General features: G+C 48.9%; 1 protein-coding gene across 1 annotated transcript in view; it reads right to left on the bottom strand.

The window, feature by feature from the left end:
* scn5lab (sodium channel, voltage gated, type V-like, alpha b) overlaps positions 1 to 19774 on the bottom strand; it is a 707937-nt gene that overhangs the window by 338638 nt on the left and 349525 nt on the right. Inside the window, exons 2-4 of the mRNA XM_038798482.1 lie at positions 17245 to 17565; positions 6709 to 6827; positions 3152 to 3241 (exon numbers count right to left, since the gene is read on the bottom strand). Coding sequence (XP_038654410.1) covers positions 3152 to 3241; positions 6709 to 6827; positions 17245 to 17508 — 473 coding nt within the window. The 5' untranslated portion in view covers positions 17509 to 17565. The remainder of the gene's footprint in view (positions 1 to 3151; positions 3242 to 6708; positions 6828 to 17244; positions 17566 to 19774) is intronic.

The raw sequence follows: 19774 nt of genomic DNA, 5'->3' as shown, positions 1-19774 counted from the left end.
ACATTTGGGAAATGAACAGCGTTAGCAGGCTATGAAGGGATCGGGGTGTGGTCACAGCATGCGCCACCTCGCGTGTGACCCCAGGATACAAGATGGCAAAGAGAGTGAGGTGGAGAAGCAGGTGAGATTGTCAGCCTTACAATGATTGCAAGCTTCAATACGTATTCTCAATGAATTGGTGGTCATCAAGTCAGGAATGAACAACGTTTGACAAGTCATTTTATACCAAAGAGCGCATCTTCTGACAAGTCAATGAAAAGGGGTGAGGATATGAAGCATTCAGTATTATCCTCACTGGCATTTGAGTGATTGTACACCATACCTCTCAACTCTCTGAAATGAGGCTCACTTTCCAATCATTCCTGCTCTCTTGGACTTTAGTGCAGAAAATGGTACACACAATGTGACTAAAAAAGAACCGTCTGCTTAATTAAGCTAACACACCAAAACCAGACTTGTAGACAAGAACATTAAAATTTTGAGGAACATGCAGTATTAACTATACCCTAGAAGCCCCTCGATTTTTGATACATCAACCCCACTTTGTTCTTACCCAGGATGTGTTCCTTCCCAAGAAACTACTCTGGGACCTGGAGAAAATGGTTGAGCTGACAGCACGTTTGAGATACGAGTAGGGGTGAAGCAGTCCTGAGCCAGATATCGACCCAAGGTGGAATCATTGGATCGAGGAGGCCATTCAGCCCTTGGGTCTGTCCTGCCGTTCAATTAGTTTATGGCTGCTCTGCATCTTAACTCTATTTTCCCCCCTTGGTTCAGTAAATCTCAATACCCTTTCCAATAAAAATAGCCATTGATCCCAGTTTTGAAAACTTTAATGGGGCCCCCAAGCCTCAACATTCATGTTGGGTTTGGTGGGTCCAGGTTTTGAGCTGAGGAGGTGAACCCCATGGTCAGACTTGATCGCAGAACTCTAAGGCAGGGCCAAAGAGTGCCAATGCGTACGTATCACCAGTCCGTCATTGCTGTGACCTTCAGAACATTTTACCGTGTTTAAACGGCCACAAGCATTTTTGTGATTTTATAAATAATCTCACAATCCTGAGTTTTCTTATCCACCATGCCTGCTGCATCATTGTGACCAGCAATGCAGGAGCTCTTAGTTATGCAGTTTGTATCTGTGCTTCATTGTGCCAGTTGTGACTGAACAATGACCCAATAGTTGACAACACAAGTACATACGCTCTCATCAGAAGATTTGGAGAAACCATGTTCACATTGAAAGCATGACCCTTACATGGACACGGCGTACTCCTCCAAAATTTAATTTGTTTCCGAAGGATTGCCCTTTATTCAGTTGAATAAATAAGAGTCCACAGAATCACACAGGGCAGGAGAGGCCCTTTGGCCCATCGAGTCTGCACCGACACATGAGAAACACCTGACCCGGGCAGCATGGTGGCACAGTGGTTAGCACTGCTGCCTCATGACGCCGAGGTCCCAGGTTCTAACCCGGCTCACTGTCCGTGTGGAGTTTGCACATTCTGCCCGTGTTTACGTGGGTTTCACTCCCACAAACCAAAGATGTGCAGGGTAGGTGGATTGGCCATGCTAAATTGCCCCTTAATTGGAAAAAATTAATTGGGTACTCTAAATTTGTAAAAAAAAGACAAACATCTGGATCTACCTACATGCCTAACCCCATTTACCAGCACTTGGCCCATACCCTTGAATCTTATGATGTGTAAAGTGCTCGCCCAGGCACCTTTTAAAGGATGTGAGGCAACCTACCTCTGCACGGGGTAGGGCAGCACAAGTGGATAGCACTGTGGCTTCACAGATCCAGGGTCCCAGGTTCGATTCCCCACTGGGTCACTGTCTGTGCGGAGTCTGCATGTTCTCCCTGTGTCTGCGTGGGCTTCCTCTGGGTGCTCCGGTTTCCTCCCACAGTCCAAAGACGTGCAGGTTAGGTGGATTGGCCATGCTAAATTGCCGTTAGTGACCACAAAGGTTAGATGGGGTTATTGGATAGGGTGGAAGTGAGGGCTTAAGTGGGTCGGTGCAGACGCGATGGGCCAAGTGGCCTCCTTCTGCACTCTATGTTCTATGCTCTAATCCACCCTCCCAGGCAGTGCGTTCCAGACCGTCACCACTCTCTGGGTAAGAAGGTTTCCCTCACGTCCCCCCTGAACCTTCTGCCCCCACCTTGAACCTTATGTGACCTTGTGACTGATCCTTCAACTAAGGGGAACAGCTGATCCCTATTCACCCTGTCCATGCCTCTGTTCTTGCAAGAAGAGCATAGTCATTATAGAAGCATCTTCTCAAGAGCTGGGTCTACCTACCTCAAAAGCTGAATCAGAATTACCCACGTGGGGGAGGTTTGTGTTAAGCCTCCATTTGCTAAATGGATCCCTCTTGAATGTCATTGATTCCATCTCCATTCTTTGCTAGTTTGCATGTACCAAGTTCTGCACGCTTCAAGTTGAGAGGTATGTTCTGGACTCAGAATGGGGAATGACTCCCAGGGTTCATTTCATGCTAAATATCAATGAACCCCTGCTTTTTGGAGAAAAATTATTTTCAACAGTCCTTTGGTGGTGAGTATTTACATAAGAATCAGGCCTTTTCATTAAAGGAAGAAAGGATAATTTGCAATCGTTCAACTTTCAGTATTAGATCGAAAAACCATTTTGATAATACAAGTATCGCCTCGTTATTTTATCAAAGTGGAATTTATAGAAATGCTCACACTGTTGCGATAATCAAATGGCAATTATAATGGATGCCAACAGTGTAGTGTAGAATTATATTTACCTAGAGCTTCTATCCCACCTATAACTATGAAAGTAAAAGCATTTCTTGGTTTATTCCTTTAATGAAAATTCAGGAAGAGAGCAAACCATCTTTGATAATGAAGTAAAACTCTGGGCGCACCATGATTTCAGCTGGATGCAGCATGAACATATGTGGGTAGCAAGTTATGAATCGGGTATACTTAAAAATATGAACTTACTTGCCGACTGGGGCTCACAGGGCAAGATAGACCTGGCAAAGCAGTTAATCGGGACAGGTAAGGGCACAGTTGAAAGGTCAACATTGTTTAAGGAATTTGGGCAGTAGCACAAGAGAACAGGTTTAATCACAAGAACACGTTACACTAGACTTGAAAGCAGTACGGTTCCATACTTACTCAACATTCTTTGTCCATGGGTCAGGCTCATTCATGGTCATAAATACACAATTGGTCAAAATAGTGCACATAATGAACATATTAAACAACGTGAAGTAAGAGTTAAGGAGAAGTTTCAGAACAGTTGACTGTTTTTCAACACACTTTACATAAGAAAGTAGAGAGATTTATTGTAATGTTTCACCCACTTAATTGGTTAATGAGTGAAATTGATTGCAACTGGCAATCTAAGGCTTTAGGAGTTGTATCATTGATGCTGCACCTCACTCCCACCAATTGTACATCCATTCAGGAGGTCAGTTAGCTGCACGGTTGGATCGTGATGATGAGAGAGGCCAACAGCATGGGTTTGATTCCTGTACTGGCTGACGTTATGCGCGAAGGCCCAGTCTTCTCAACCTTGCGCCTCGCCTGAGCTGTGGTAACCCTCTGGTTAAATTACCGCCAGTCAGTTCTCAAAGGGGAAGAGCATCCTATGGCCCTTTGGGGCTGTGGTAACATTTACATCCATCCAATCAAGATATGTTGCACTGTGCCTCCCCTCCTCCCTCATCACCGAGAAACAGTCCCAAATTGAAAAGACTTCCTGACACCGAGCAGCGGCTCTGAACGGGCAGATCAACGTTCATTGAAGGAGTTACAGTTCTTCCCACACCCCTGCATTTTCTCCAAAACCCAGCAATTTGTTCCTTTGCAAATATCGATCCAATTTCCACCCATCTGTTTCTTTTACCAATTATCTTAAAATGTGCCCTTTGGTTGCTGACCCTCTGCCGTTGGAAACTATTTTTCCTTATTTACTCTATCAAAGCCTTTTGTGATAGTCAACACTTACTAAATCTTCCCTTAACTCTGGTTTTGTCACCTGCATTGAACCTACACCTCAGGAACTGCTGTGGTTCAAGAGGGCAGCTCACCCCTCCCGTGACGCTCCTTTAAAACTGAGATGAGGAGGGATTTCTTCAGCCAGAGGGTGGTGAATCTGTGGAACTCTTTGCCGCAGAAGGCTGTGGAGGCCAAATCACTGAGTGTCTTCAAGACAGAGATAGATAGGTTCTTGATTAATAAGGGATCAGGGGTAATGGGGAGAATGCAGGAGAATGGGGATGAGAAAAATATCAGCCATGATTGAATGGATCAGAGCGATGGGCCGAGTGGCCTAATTCTGCTCCTATGTCTTATGGTCTTATGAAGGGTAACTAGTAATGGGCAATAAATGCTGGCCTAGCCGGCGACATCCACATCCCGTCAAATTACCATTTCAGTGGCCACCGTTTTAACTGCAGTCACACAGACGTGAAGACAGACAATTGTTCTGGAATAATATCAACCAACAAAAGGGATAAATGATTTAAAAAATCTACTTGGTGGATTATTTCTGAATATATCATGGGGGTAAATGTTTGCAGTTATGGGACCTCTCAATATCTAGTCTCAGTGCGCGGGAATTACGTTAAAGAATTGAATGGAGCTATAGCCATGGCCCATACTAGAGAGCAGGAATGTTGCAATTTATCACTCCTGTAGTGTGTCAGCCACCTCTCACAAAATTGAGCTGAAATTCATGGAAGGGTTTATTAACTATCCTCCCTGAGGGTGCCAAGATAAGAATGTGGCAAAGGTCAGGCCACAGGTCAGCTCCTGACCTCTCGCTGTTCCACTAGCAATTCAGAATGTCATCTCAAACCACGGAATCTGTTCCCCGGCTCTCAAAGACACCACCGGTCTGATTAGCGGCCTCTTAAGATGACATGGAAACTCATGACAGTGACAATGTGAAATGTGATTCAGGAAAGTCACGGAGGTGCCAAATCTGGCTTCAAGCCCACCCACAGGCTGCCACACAAGTGCTGCAAAATCAGGGGCTGGTTTAGCACAGGGCTAAATAGCTGGCTTTTAAAGCAGACCAAAGCAGGCCAGCAGCGCAGGATCAATTCCCGTACCAGCCTCCCCGAACAGGCGCCGGAATGTGGCGACGAGGGGCTTTTCACAGTAACTTCATTGAAGCCTACTCGTGACAATAAGCGATTTTCATTTTTCATTTTCATTTTCTAATCCTCTCTCTACCCAGAGGAGGTTCTGGTAAATAAGTCACTTACAACTGACCCCTCATCCCATTCACTGACCTCCCCCTGGTCCTATTCCCACTCACCCACCTCCTCCTCATCCCATTCCCACTCACCCACCTCCCCCTGGTCCTATTCCCATTCACCCACCTCCTCCTCATCCCATTCCCACTCACCTATCTCCCCCTGGTCCTATTCCCACTCACCCACCTCCTCCTTCTCCCATTCCCACTCACCCACCTCCTCCTCATCCCATTCCCACTCACCCACCTCCCCCGTCCCATTCCCACTCACCCACCTCCCCCGTCCCATTCCCACTCACCCACCTCCCCCGTCCCATTCCCACTCACCCACCTCCCCCCGTCCCATTCCCACTCACCTATCTCCCCCTGGTCCCATTCCCACTCACCCACCTCCCCCCGTCCCATTCCCACTCACCCACCTCCCCCCGTCCCATTCCCACTCACCCACCTCCCCCGTCCCATTCCCACTCACCCACCTCCCCCCGTCCCATTCCCACTCACCTATCTCCCCCTGGTCCTATTCCCACTCACCTATCTCCCCCCGTCCCATTCCCACTCACCCACCTCCCCCCTCACCCCATTTCCACTCACCTATCTCACCCTGGTCCCATTTCCACTCACCCACCTCCCCCCTCACCCCATTTCCACTCACCTATCTCACCCTGGTCCCATTTCCACTCACCCACCTCCTCCTTCTCCCATTCCCACTCACCCACCTCCTCCTCATCCCATTCCCACTCACCCACCTCCTCCTCATCCCATTCCCACTCACCCACCTCCCCCCATCCCATTCCCACTCACCTATCTCCCCCTGGTCCTATTCCCACTCACCCACCTCCTCCTTCTCCCATTCCCACTCACCCACCTCCTCCTCATCCCATTCCCACTCACCCACCTCCTCCTCATCCCATTCCCACTCACCCACCTCCGCCCATCCCATTCCCACTCACCTATCTCCCCATTGTCCCATTTCCACTCACCCACCTCCCCCTCATCCCATTCCCACTCACCCACCTCCTCCTTGTCCCATTCCCACTCACCCACCTCCTCCTTGTCCCATTCCCACTCACCCACCTCCCCCTTGTCCCATTCCCACTCACCCACCTCCCCCTTGTCCCATTCCCACTCACCCACCTCCTCCTCATCCCATTCCCACTCACCCACCTCCTCCTCGTCCCATTCCCACTCACCCACCTCCCCCTCGTCCCATTCCCACTCCCCTCCCTCGCCCCAATCACTAACCAATGGAAGCAATTATTAAAAATTCAAACCCTTCTCAAATCCCCTTGAAATTTGGAACTCTATTATTTGAGCTCCTTAAGTTCCTTGCTGCCAGTAAACGCAGCCCTGGTTTTTCTCGGAATAAGCGTGCAATCCTATTCACCCTCTCAGAGGTTTTCTTCGCTGCCTGCACTGCAGGATTCGAACGAGATTCCCTTCATTTGCCTTCAAATTAGTAAAAGGATATGTATGTACTAAAATTTTAATAGCTATCCTTCTAACAGTGTGAAAAGGAGTCAGTAGGTACAATGCAGGTGTGGCACTAAAACGGAAGATGGTTTTCCCTTTGTTGATTACGATAAATGTCTGAAAGAGATAGACATTAGGGTAAGCAAACGACAATATAATTAGCACAGTGCATACAGAATTGAAAACAACAGTGGCTTTACAATCTTAACGGGCTCTCTCATGGCGTGATTTTCTGTGACAGTGTGTCATTGCGATAGTGTGTGGCATTGATATCATGTGACACTGTGACATTGTGTGTTACCGAGTGGAACTGTGCTCATGGAGTAACAGAATGGTCAAAGCACAGAGTGCGGCCATTCAACCCATCAAGTTTCTGCTGCCTCTCGACAAGAGCAATTTAGCTAGTTCCCCCCCCCCCCCCCCCCCCCCCCCCCTCCACCCACATTATACTCAGCCTGCAGGAACCTCAGGAAATCAGACTCGTGCTGAGCTCATAAGGACAAATTATCCATAGTTTTTAGAGTGATTTGTGCCCTGAGTCAGGGTTCCAATCCGAAACCAGGCCACCCCAGTGCTCACGTGGTGGTATTACCATACATGAAGGTAATGCAAGGGTTAATGGAATGTATACAGACAGCCACTAGAGGGAGCTAGTCCGATGAGTATATAAGGGAAGATGCGTAGCCTCGTGGGACAGAAGGTTGGAGAAGGTGGTAGCAGAAGGAGTGAGGAGTTAGTTAGACAGACTGAAGATGGTGAGAGAGAGCAGATAGTAGTTTCAACTGGTGGTGAGTTTAGATGTAGATGAGATTAGTTTATGTGTTATTTATCAACTGTATGTTTCTGCAGGGTAAGTGTCGAATCCAGTTAGTAGTGTTAAATAAAATAGTTTTGTTTGTTAACAAAGCTTGTTCTTCTTTGATCAACACTACCCATCAAAACCATCCGGGTAAAGTAAAGCAGAAAACAACACACACGCCAGGTGTAGCAGGAGCCACAAGCGAAGAAAGACTTGTTTTATGGTGATCTCAATGTGTCTGTGCTCAAACCTACCGGTTTCCAACATCAACTTAAAACCTTTTCTGGGTTCCAATTTACATAGATACATAGAACATACAGTGCAGAAGGAGGCCATTTGGCCCATCAAGTCTGCACCAACCCATTTAAACCCTCACTTGCACCCTATACCCATAACCCACTAACCCCCCCTAACCTTTTTTGGTCACTAAGGGCAATTGAGCACAGCCAATCCACCTAACCTGCACCTCTTTGGACTGTGGGAGGAAACCGGAGCACCCGGAGGAAACCCACGCAGACATGGGGAGAACGTGCAGACTCCGCACAGACAGTGACCCAAGCCGGGAATCGAACCTGGGACCCTGGAGTTGTGAAGCCACAGTGCTAGCCACTTGTGCTACCGTGCTGCCGTATGCTTCCAATGCTTTTGGAATGTGTTCTTTTTTTAAAAAAAAATGTAAAGTACGCAATTTTTTCCAATCAAAGGGTTTGATTAGTTATCTTTTGGAATGCTTTTGGATAGTTTTATGATGTTGACGTTCCCTGCCCAGGACATCAATTGATTTCATATCACACATTTACAAGCAACAGTGAAAGGAGTCTAAAGATATGCAGCTTAGGTGGTTTGGTCATGCTGAATTTTCCCTTAGGGTGGACTTGCAGGAATAGGGCGGGGACTGGGCCAAGGTAGGGTAGTCTTTCAAATGGTCAGTGCAGACTCGATGGTCCGAATGGCCTCCTTCTGCACTGTAGGGATTCTATGAGTCCTTCACTCAATCACTGAGCAGGCTACATATTCTACTGGACTAGTATTCCAGAGGTTTGGGCTAATGGTGTAAGGAACATGAATTCAAATCACACCATGACAGTTGAGAAGTTGAATTCATTTTTTAAAAGTCTGGAAATTAATCGGTGGTTAACAGGAAGCTGTTGGGATGTCATGAAAAACCCAATTCCAAGTCCGCCAAGCTGACCAAATCCAGCCCATTAGTGATTCCAGTCCCACACCAATGTGGTTGGCGCGTAAATGCCCTCAGCTGCATCAAAACGGAGCCACTACCAGCTTCTCTGGGCAATTAGGGATGGGCAATAAATCCTGGGGTCACTCGTACCATGCAAGATTCCAAGAATTAATAAAAAAACTCAAAGGTGAGATATCCTATTGAATCCCTAACCCTGATATCATCATGGCACGGCCGTACTAAGAGGGGAAATCATCACTTTCAAAGCGTGAAGAGATAGGGAGGAGAGTGCGGCTAGGTAGCAGCTGGTTGACTCCACACTGGAGGTAGACTGTAAATACTCCAAGGCCCCGACCGTAGAGCTCCTGGCGGAGAGGAAAGAGCTACAAAGGAACTTTGATCCGCTCTCCACCGGAAAGCAGTGCTCCAACTCCACCAGGCACGTGGGACCAGAAAAGATCAACAAAACCTTCAAGGCCTTCTACCAAGGGCTGTACACCTCAGAGCCCCCAATGGGGGAGTCCGGGATGAAACGGTTCCCTGATGGACTGGATATTCCAGCCGTGGGGGAGGGCAGAAAACGGGGCCTGGAAGCACCACTAGCACTGGGAGAGATCATGGACAGCATTAGCTCCATGCAGGCGGGGAGGGTGCCGGGACCAGATGGATTCCCGGCGGACTTCTACAAAACATTTGTGACAGCGCTGGCCCCGCACCTGCGAGAGATGTTCACAGACTTTCTTGCTGGGGCACACTGCCACCCACGCTAGCACAGGCCTCAATCTCGCTGATACCTAAGAAAGACAAAGACCCAACGGAATGTGGGTCATACAGACCCATCTCACTGCTAAACGCAGATGCCAAAATACTGGCCAAAATCCTAGCCAAAAGGCTAGAAGACTGTGTACCAGAGGTGGTCGCAGAGGACCAGACGGGCTTCGTCAAAGGTAGACAGCTTACCTCGAACATCAGGCGCCTGCTGAACGTGATAATGACCCCCTCCAGGGAGAGAACACCAGAGGTGATCATCTCCCTAGACGCAGAAAAGGCCTTCGACAGAGTCGAATGGAAATACCTCATAGAGGTACTGGAACGGTTTGGGCTTGGAACAGGGTTCACCGCTTGGGTAAAGCTCCGATACAACGCTCCCATGGCGGGCGTACGGACCAACAACACCAGCGCCCGATACTTCCAGCTGCACAGGGGCACCAGACAAGGATGCCCACTGTCCCCGCTGCTGTTCGCTCTAGCGATCGGACCACTAGCAATCGCGCTCAGAGCAGCAAAAGCTGGAGGGGGATCTGTAGGGGCGGCAGAGAGCACAGAGTCTCACTCAATGCAGATGACCTGTTCCTCTACATTTCGGACCCACAAAGCAGCATGGATGGAATCATCGCGCTCCTGAAAGAGTTTGGTGCCTTCTCGGGCTACAAACTCAACATGAGCAAAAGCGAGATCTTCCCGGTACACCCACAAGTAGGGGGGGCAGCACTAATGGGACTGTCGTTCAAACAAGACCGACACAAATTCCGCTACCTGGGGATCCAAATAGCGCATGGCTTGTAATGGATCCACAAATGGAGCCTCACCGGTTTGACGGAGGAAGTAAAAAAGGACTTGCAAAGATGGAACACACTCCCTCTCTCCTTCGCGGGGGATCAAAATGAACGTACTGCCCAGGTACCTCTTCCTACTTAGATCCATTCTGATCTACATTCCGCAAGGCCTTTTTCAAAGCACTGGACAAGCTAATCATGGTGTTCGTAATGGGGGGGGGGGGGGGGGGGAAAGAGAATGCTAGAATCCCAAAGAATGTCCTACAAAAAACAAAATCCATGGGGGGCTAGCCCTCCCAAACCTACAATTCTACCACTGGGTGGCGACGGCCAAGGGAATAAGGGGATGGATCAAAGAGCCAGATGCCGAGTGGGTACGCGTGGAAGAGGCCTCCTGCATGGGGACCTCCCTCCGGGCCCTCGCCACGGAAACACTCCCATCCCCACCCAAAAAACACTCCAGCAGCCCAGTGGTGACAGCCACCCTCCAATCCTGGAACCAACTACGGCAGCAATTTGGCCTGAACAAAATGTCGGACAAAGCTCCCATCTGCAACAACCATAGATTCACACCAGCACTGACTGACGCCACCTTCAAAAGGTGGGGGCAGGACGGACGGACACTGACAGTCAGGGACCTGTACACGGATGGCAGGATCGCAACACTAGATGAACTGACAGAGAAATTCCAGCTAGCCAGGGGGAATGAGATAAGGTATCTATGATGTGACCATCAATTCACTCGAGACACGATAGGAAGTAAACTGTGGCTTTAATAGACTTACAACTGAGCCTGCCTGCGACCAGAAGAACTGAGTGCAGACTCACAAGGCTGCAGCTCTTTATACTTCCGGTAGTGGGAGGGGCCATGGGCAGAGCCTCATCTCCCCCTGTGGGCAGAGCCGTGCAACGGCTCACAGACAGAGCCCACAAGGACACAATGCTATACAGTGTGAACGCAATACTATACAGTGTGAATTACATGATGTACATTCACCACAATCTACAATTCAAAAATTTTCTACGAAAGGAGACAAGGATATATCCACAATCGCCACAACATAGGTTACTGGAAGAGTTACTGGACGCAAGCATACTAGATAAAGGAAATTGTAGCGACATGTATGACCACATGTCAGATCAGCCAGATCTATTCCTGGGGAGGAGGGCGGACGCCCTTGCCTTTGCCTCCCTGATCGCCCGCCGTAGAATCCTGTTCGGCTGGCGGTCAGCAGCACCACTCAAAGCTGCAGACTGGCTGTCCGACCTCTCGACATCTCTCCAAATGGAGTAAATCAAATTCGCCATCTGAGGGTCAGACGACGGCTTCCACAGAACGTGGGAGCCATTCTCGCAATTGTTCCGGGACCTGTTTGTGGCCAACGAACAAGCAGAGGAAAAGCCAGGTAGCCAAGAATCAGGGGAAAGTAGCCAAGGCATGAGAGGGAGAAATAGACCGGGAGAGGGGGGGGAATGGGGGACAGCTAAACCTAAGAGGAAAGAAAGGCGAACCACAGGAGGTGGGGGGGGGGGGGGGGGGATAGAGGTAAGGGACAGGGTACAAGAGAGGAGAACCAGGGAGCTGGGGGGGGGAGGCAGGGGAATGATGGCCGGAAGGAGGGCATTGGAAATGATAACAAACTTGGCATCTCCAGGAACAGAGAACAAGGAGAATACAGACGAAAGGCATGAGGAACGGCTGAAGCGGAGGTGAGCGCGAGAAGACAACGGCAGCGAGATCCGTCCGGGAGAAGCAAGCGGCAACACCAACACCAGACCCATTCGAGTGTTGCCCGCTGTAATTATTTCTCTGGCACCCAAATGTATATTTACCTCCCCAGTCTGCACCCCCCCCCCCCCCCCACTCCCCCCCACAACCAGTTGCCTACTTATGTGCTGTAAATAATTTTGCCAGTTATACAGAGTTGCGACTGTTGAGCCGGTGCACAATACCCTACCAGTTATTCTATTTTATTTTTTAATTATTTCTTTTTTTTGGTATGTTTGGGTGTGCCCTTCTCTTCTATATATGTATATATATATATTTCTTATTCTGTGTACATAACGGTAAATATACTTTGTTCAAAAACCCAATAAAAACAGTTATAAAAAATATATCATCGTGGCACAGTGGTTAGCATTGCTACCTCACAGTGTCAGAGACCTAGGTTCGATTCCGGTCTTGGGTGACTGTGTGGAGTTTGCACGTTCTCCCCATGTCTACGTGAGTTTCCTTCGGGTGCTCTGGTTTCCTCCCACAGTCCAAAGATGTGCAGGTTAGGTGGTTTGGCCATGATCAATGTGCAGGGTTACAGGAATAGGGGTGGGAAGTGGGGGGAGGGACAGTGCTCTTTCAGACGGTCAGTGCAGTCTCGATGGGCTGAATGGTCTCGGTCTGCACTCTTGGGATCTATGGGAATCCGGAACCTGCATATTCTATTGAATCCAGAACCCATTAGTCCAATTGAATCCAGATCCTAAATCTGTTCCCACTAAGGATGTCTTATTCTGCAGATGATGGAAGGAGCTAGATTATAGCAGGTTCTGTGTAACTTGCTACTGGACTGCTGTTTCTGGATGTTTGGAACTGTAACGCTATCATTTCTGGAACAGCGAGATGATATAATTTTCCTTTATACACCCTTTGCAAAGGGGCTGACGTGTCACAGGCCAGAACTTGACAAGATCTCACTAAAGTCTGTTTCTTATCAGTTTGGGTATGAAGAGGGTGAGGGCACTCAAGCACTTTGAAATACTTGGCGGTGCTTCGAGCCATTGATTCAGAGAGCGAGGGGGAGAAGGGTATATCTAAGCCTGCGGCTGAGAAGTGTCAGTAACGTGAGCCAGATTGGCATTCGGTAATCAGGCCTTTACTCAGCCTTTCAGCAAGTGGCGAGGAAAAACTGATCTCCAAAGGCTCAAATTAAGCTGAGTATCTGAGCTAGCCGCTGATTAGCTGCAGTTCCTTTGCAACTATTTCAAATGGGATATAATGGCAGGTTATTTTTTGTTTCCAATAAAATGAGCGACTGGGTGGGGTGGGGGGGGGGGGGGGGGAATGGTGTTCATCAGCAAATGACTAGTATCTTGTAACTATAGTGTGCTGCTCGGTATGTACACTGCTCTCTGAGGCAGACTGCCTTATTTGAGCCAGTGGTCGGGATTCCCGTTCTCTGTCGCTAAGATCAAGAATCCCATTTGGGTGGAGAATCGGGATTCGAGCTGGGGCGGCAAACCGGCCGAGAGTCTCAGGTGCCCCCTCCGCCAGCCGAACAGGTTTCCCAGCCGGACTTCCCACCCCGACTCAGCGGGATCATGCAAGCAGCTCATTAGAGCTATTTTGCACCATAGAATCCCTACAGTGCAGAAGGAGGCCATTCGGCCCATTGAGTCTGCACCAGCCCTTCCTCCGATAGAGCACACTACCTAGACCCAATCCCCCGCCCCTATACCCGCAACCCCACCTAACCATTGGGCAATATTAGCATGGCCGGTTCACCTAACCTGCACATCTTTGGGCTGTGGGAGGAAACCGGAGCACCCGGAGGAAACCCACGCAGACACGGGGAGAACGTGCAGACGCCGCACAGACACCCGAAGTTCGAATTGAATTCGGGGTCCTGGCACTGTGAGGCAGCAGTGCTAATCACTGTGCCACTGTGCCACCCCGCATGTCATTGGCGGGCAGGACGCACTGTTCACAAGCCAGGTGGGATGCTCAGACCCCCCCACCCCAGCCGATGGTGTGAATTGGTGCAAGTATTGAGGAGTGTGGACCTGGCACCTTGTCTGAAGGGCGGCAAGGTGGCAAGTACCCTCCCAACAATTGCCGACAGGGTGCCGAGTATGGGTCCTTCGTGGAGGTGGGGGACAGCGGGGCTGGTACTGGGCTAGAGAGGCTCATGTTGGGGGTGGTCCCTGGGATGGGGCTTCCTTTGTCCGCTTTCCTTAGCTGCAATCTTTAAAACCTTTAAAACCATTAAACAGTTAGTGACAATAAAGTGCAAATGTGCTCATCTGTACTCCTATACCACTTAGGCAGTCACTCATATCATAAAATCACTACAGTGCAGACGGAGGCCATTCGGCCCACCGGGTCAGCACCAACCCTCTGAAAGAGCCCCCTATCCAAGCCCACGCACGCACCCTATCCCTGTAACTCAGTAACCCCACCTAACCTTTTTTTCTGGACATCTTTGGACTGTGGGAGGAAACCAGAGCACCCGGAAGAAACCCACACAGACAAGGGGAGAAAACGCAAACTCCACACATACAGTCACCCAAGGCCGGAATTGAACCCGGGTCCCTGGCGCTGTGAGGCAGCAGTGCTACCCTGTGCCGCCTGTTCGTTATCTCATTAATAGGGGCTGGTTTAGCACAGTGGGCTAAACAGCTGGCTTGTAATGCAGAACAAGGCCAGCGGCGCGGGTTCAATTCCCGTACCGGCCTCCCCGAACAGGCGCCGGAATGTGGCGACTTGGGGTTTTTCACAGTAACTTCATTGAAGCCTACTCGTGACAATAAGCGATTATTATCATTACAGGAAAGAACAGCTGTGGGGGTTGTCCCTTCACTTTTTAGGATGCTCTAGAGAACAAAGAGGCAGATTCATAACAAATGAGTGAGTTACTCTGAAGAATTCCTAGCCTCTGACCCGCTCTTATAGCCCCAGTATTTAAATAGCTGGTCCAGTTGAGATTTTGGTCAACAGTAACTCCAGGATATTTATAGTGAGGGTTTCAATTGCTTGCATAGTGGTAGGGGTATGGCAGTGAATGGTGAAATACATTGGGAAGAGGTTAGGTATGTTTGCATGTCCAAATAGATTTGATGGTTCAGATGCATAGATCCTTAAAATGCCAAGAACAAGTGCAGAAAATAATGTAAAAGGCTAATGCAATGCTAGCGTTTGAAGCAAGAGGATTGGAGTATAAAGACAGAGATTATGCTGCAGCTTTACAAAACCCTGGTTAGATCCCACTTGGAGTCACTGTGAGCAGATCTGGGTACCACACCTTAAGAAGAATATTTTGACCTTGGAGGGAGTGCATTGTAGGTTTACTAAAATGATACCTGGACTACAGGGGTGAAGTTATGAGGAGAGATTACACAAATTAGGCCCGTTTTCGCTAGAATTTCGAAGGTTAAGGGCTGATCTGATTGAAGTATTCAAGATATGTCCAGGGAAAGTCAGGGCAGATAAAGATAAACTATTTCCACTGGTTGGAGATTCTAAACCTAGGGGGGGTGTAGTGTAAATATTAGGGCCAGGCCATTGAGGAGAGATGTGAGAAAGAACTTTTTCACTCAAAAAGTTTGGAACACTCTCCCACAAACAGGCTTATGGAGGCCTAAGGCAGGTATATGGAGTTAGGTCACAGATCAGCCATAATCTCATTAAATGGCGGGATAGGTTCGAGGGGCTGAATGGCCTACTCGTGTTCCTGTGTAAAAAATCTGTCCATATCTGCAATTCGAGCCGTGAGACTAGGAAATTTTAAGTTCTTCCCAGCATAGAACCACAGCACACTGACAATTCTCCCTCGGTTTAATTCAAGTTAAGTGTGACAAAAGTGTTTTTTTTTATTACGCCTGAAAAGCTTGATCAACATCATTTTGTTGGTGGGCTGCAAGTCTTGCCAGAATGGAGATGTTTGGATTGTTTCCCTGTCAAACACCTGAAGACGGTGGCACAACGGTCAGCACTGTTACCTCACAGTTCAATTCTGACCTTGGGTGACTACTTTCTCCCCGTGTCTGTGTGGGTTTCCTCCGGGTGCTCCGGTGTCCAAAGATGTGCAAGTTAGGTGGATTGGCTGTGCTAAATTGCCCCTTAGTGTCCAAAGATGTGTGGGTCAGGTTACGGGGCTGCAGGTATGGGACGGGTGAGTGGACCTTGGTGAGGTGCTTTTTCGGAGAGTCAGTGCAGACTAGATTGGCCGAATGGCCTCCTTCTGCATTGTCGGGATCCTATGATCCTATGAAGACCACATTGCTGTATGTGACTGGAGTTGTGTGAAAACACATCATTTGTATTATGCAACTATCTTCCACACAAATAATCAGGGTAGCACGGTAGCACAAGTGGCTAGCACTGTGGCTTCACAGCGCCGGGGTCCCAGGTTCGATTCCCCGCTGGGTCGCTGTCTGTGAGGAGTCTGCATGTTTCCCCCGTTTCTGCGTGGGTTTCCTCCGGGTGCTCCGGTTTCCTCCCACAGTCCAAAGACGTGCAGGTTAGGTAGATTGGCCGTGATAAATTGCCTTTAGTGTTCAAAAAAGGTTAGGAGGGTTTATTGGGTTATGGGGAGAGGGTGGAAGTGAGGAAATGGGTTGGTGCAGACACGATGGGCCGAATAGCCTCCTTATGCACTGTATGTTCTAGTATTATATAACCATCCTCCACCCACTGCTGTAACCATGTGCTGATTGTGGTTAATTGAAGTTCTGCTTAATTGCACTCTGTTGAATAAATGAACTGTGCTGTAACATTGGCCGGAATTTTTCAGTCCTGCTGCTATGCAACCCAAAATTCCCGCCCGAAGTCAATGAGTTTTTTAATGGACCATCACAATTCCCTCCCCACCCACGACGACTTCCATGGTAGGACGTGCCGGAAAATTCAAGCCATAAACTCCACTTGCTGTAGAATAGACTTTGGAGGGGGGGATTTTCCGTCTGGAAAATAGACTTTGGAGGGGGGGATTTTCCATCTGGAAAATAGACTTTGGATGGGGGGGATTTTCCATCTGGAAAATAGACTTTGGAGGGGGGGATTTTCCGTCTGGAAAATAGACTTTGGATGGGGGGATTTTCCGTCCATTGTCGCCAATGGGATCTTTGAGTTCCGCTGATGGCTCACGGTAGGCCACCTACCACCACCACCAAACCCGCCGCGTGGGGTACGGAAAATCCCCCCTCCCCCCCTTGCTTGCCTTAAGTTTCTCTGGCTGACAGTGTTGTCAATGCGTCTTGAGTTTTGTTTTTCTTTTTACTGCCTACCTTCTTGCTGCCGTAGAAGGAGTCGAGGTCCTCCAATGGCTGCCCAATGAGCTGGGATGGCATATCGCCATAAATGAGTGGCAACTGTTTTCCTGCTTCCAGGTCAACGTGAGGCGTGGGCTTTTCCTCCTCACTTTCTTCCTTGCCAGCTTTCCTAGTGCTAATTGCCTGTTCCTCAGCGATCTGCCTCTCAATAGCAGCCAGGGATTCGCGAGTGAACCGACGCAAGCAGTGCGGGCCTGACGGTGCAAACAGGCGTGCCATATTTTCATCCTGCAAATTCTTGACTCGTGTTTACTCCCGAGCAATGGAAATGATTAGCTGTACAAAACAAAAGGGAAAAGAGAAATATCTGTCAATAGGTAGCACAAGGTCATTGCACAACAAACAAAAATCCAATGCATGAATTAGATAATTAGGTGCATTAACTTCACACCATTCAGAATATACCCCAAAACATTTACCCCAAATTGGAGGCCCGGGGGGGGGGGGGGTGCAGTAATTGGACAGCATGGTGGTTTGACAGCAAGGACAAGGACCAAGTGCTGGAAAATGGGATTAGAATAGATTGGTGTTTGATGGCCAGCACGGGCAGGATGGGCTGAAGGGCCTCTTTCTGTGCTGTGAAACTCTATGACCATCCCATCAGGTGCCATTTTTCCTGAGGCAAGATTGGGTGGCAGGATGCACAGGTAGCCAATTGGTGCAGGTGCCAGACCAATGAAAACCAATTATCAGAGTCCGATTGGAATTTTCAATCCCAACCCCCCCCCGCCATTTTGGAAACCAGGATGGTTGCTGGGAGCCTAGATAGAGGACCATCCCACATGCCTGGCTACAGTTGTGGTCATAGGCAAGCCTGTGGAATGGTTTCCCCTTCACAATGGTGGCCCGACTTGTGACAATTTCAAAACTTAATAGTTTCTAAGATGCTGAGAGGGTGCAACAAGGTGAAGGGACTGTCTCTCCCCCTCGGAGTTGGCAGGATCCACTACTGACCGAGCTGGAGGGCTCCAATTGGCCATCCAGTTTCGAGAGCATGCACACTGTCCATAAATGGGCCAATTCAAGGACAATCAGTGCTGGGTTATTGTTTCCCATACAGTGGGGGTGCATGACCTCCATGAGACCCTTGACACCAGGGCCCTCACCCTTAACCCAACATGCTGCCACATAATACATCTGTCACACACTCACACATTCCACCCTATTAATCCACTCCTTTAAAGTTAAAAAAAACACCTTCTCGTATTTTCCTGTTAAAAAAAAAACTCCAGTGTGTTAATAATGTCCTTCTTCAACATCTCCAATCGAGAATAATCCAGTTTGTTTTAAACATGTCAAGAGACCCTGGATCAATTAACTCCCCTGAGCCATATCTTAAATCTTTGACTTTGGCCAATCATTTTAATTCTCTATTCCAGTACAAGTTAAACAACTTGTTCACTTCAACCTGGTGGTGGTGTGGGGGTGGGGTGGCTTCAATGGGCAAAGCCATTGACAGGGGCCGAGGAGAGAGAATCCCGCAGCCAGCGAACGGCGCATTGCCGAGAAACACGCGGGTGGTGGGGTGGGGGGGGGGGCACTGTGCGATGACGTCATGGTGTAGATGGTGCATGGCCTTTCCCAGCTGTATTTCCTCCCCAAACACATTGGTGTTAGCCAGGAGGATAGGATTTGCATTGTGAGGGGAGGTGGGGGGGGGGGGGGGTTCTGCTGGACGGTGAGGGGGCACCTCGGGTATGCGCTGTGTAGCCACCTGGGGTGGCCACTGCCCAACACAAAATGAAAGATTACAAGGAATGCAGGGACAATGGACATGTTGCAAAAGCAAGCAGCTTGCAAAAGCGCTTGTGTATTCTGACTGCTGCAGAAACCAGACAGCACTGTGAAAAGAACAAGTTAGCATACTAATGAGGCGATACTGGGCGATTCCCAGGTACAATGGAAACAAGTTAACGCTAATCGATACATTGAATGGAAGGCCAGACTTCTCGGCGCCAAAAGTAGCCCAAAACAATAAGTCCCAAGAACCGCCCAGTGATCGAGGGACTGCCCCGTTATTGGGGAATTCAAATCAATCGATTGGGAAGAGACCCAATCGATTGCGAGTGTATAGAGGGTCCGCCCAGGTGGGCGCGAGACCCTGAGAGAGGTATAAGACAGAGACCCCGACCCCAGCTCTCTCTCTCTGTCAGCCTCTCCTTGACCAGCCAGCCCTCCCAGCAGAACACTGTTGCAGCAGAAGAACCTTGAGGAGGAGAGGCCTGGACAGTAGCCGCCATCACGTAAGTGTCATACAACGCACGCTGCGAGAGTAGACACTCCTGACCCACTTTAGTCCATAACTACTGGAAGCCTGCGGACCCAGGACAAAGCTAGAGGCCGTTGTCCCTGATCCGGCAGTCCCCTTATCCAGATAAGTATTTGGCCTATTAGTGGTAGGATTAGCCTAGTCTTATAGTTTTATATGCATGATTAGTAGATAACTGTATTATAATAAACGTTTCTTGTTTGAACTTACTAACTG

This window comes from Scyliorhinus canicula, chromosome 5 (assembly GCF_902713615.1).
Source record: "Scyliorhinus canicula chromosome 5, sScyCan1.1, whole genome shotgun sequence".
In the NCBI taxonomy this organism is placed as follows: domain Eukaryota; kingdom Metazoa; phylum Chordata; class Chondrichthyes; order Carcharhiniformes; family Scyliorhinidae; genus Scyliorhinus; species Scyliorhinus canicula.
Note: the sequence above shows the minus strand (reverse complement) of the source record. Positions and strands in the feature narration are given on the sequence as shown.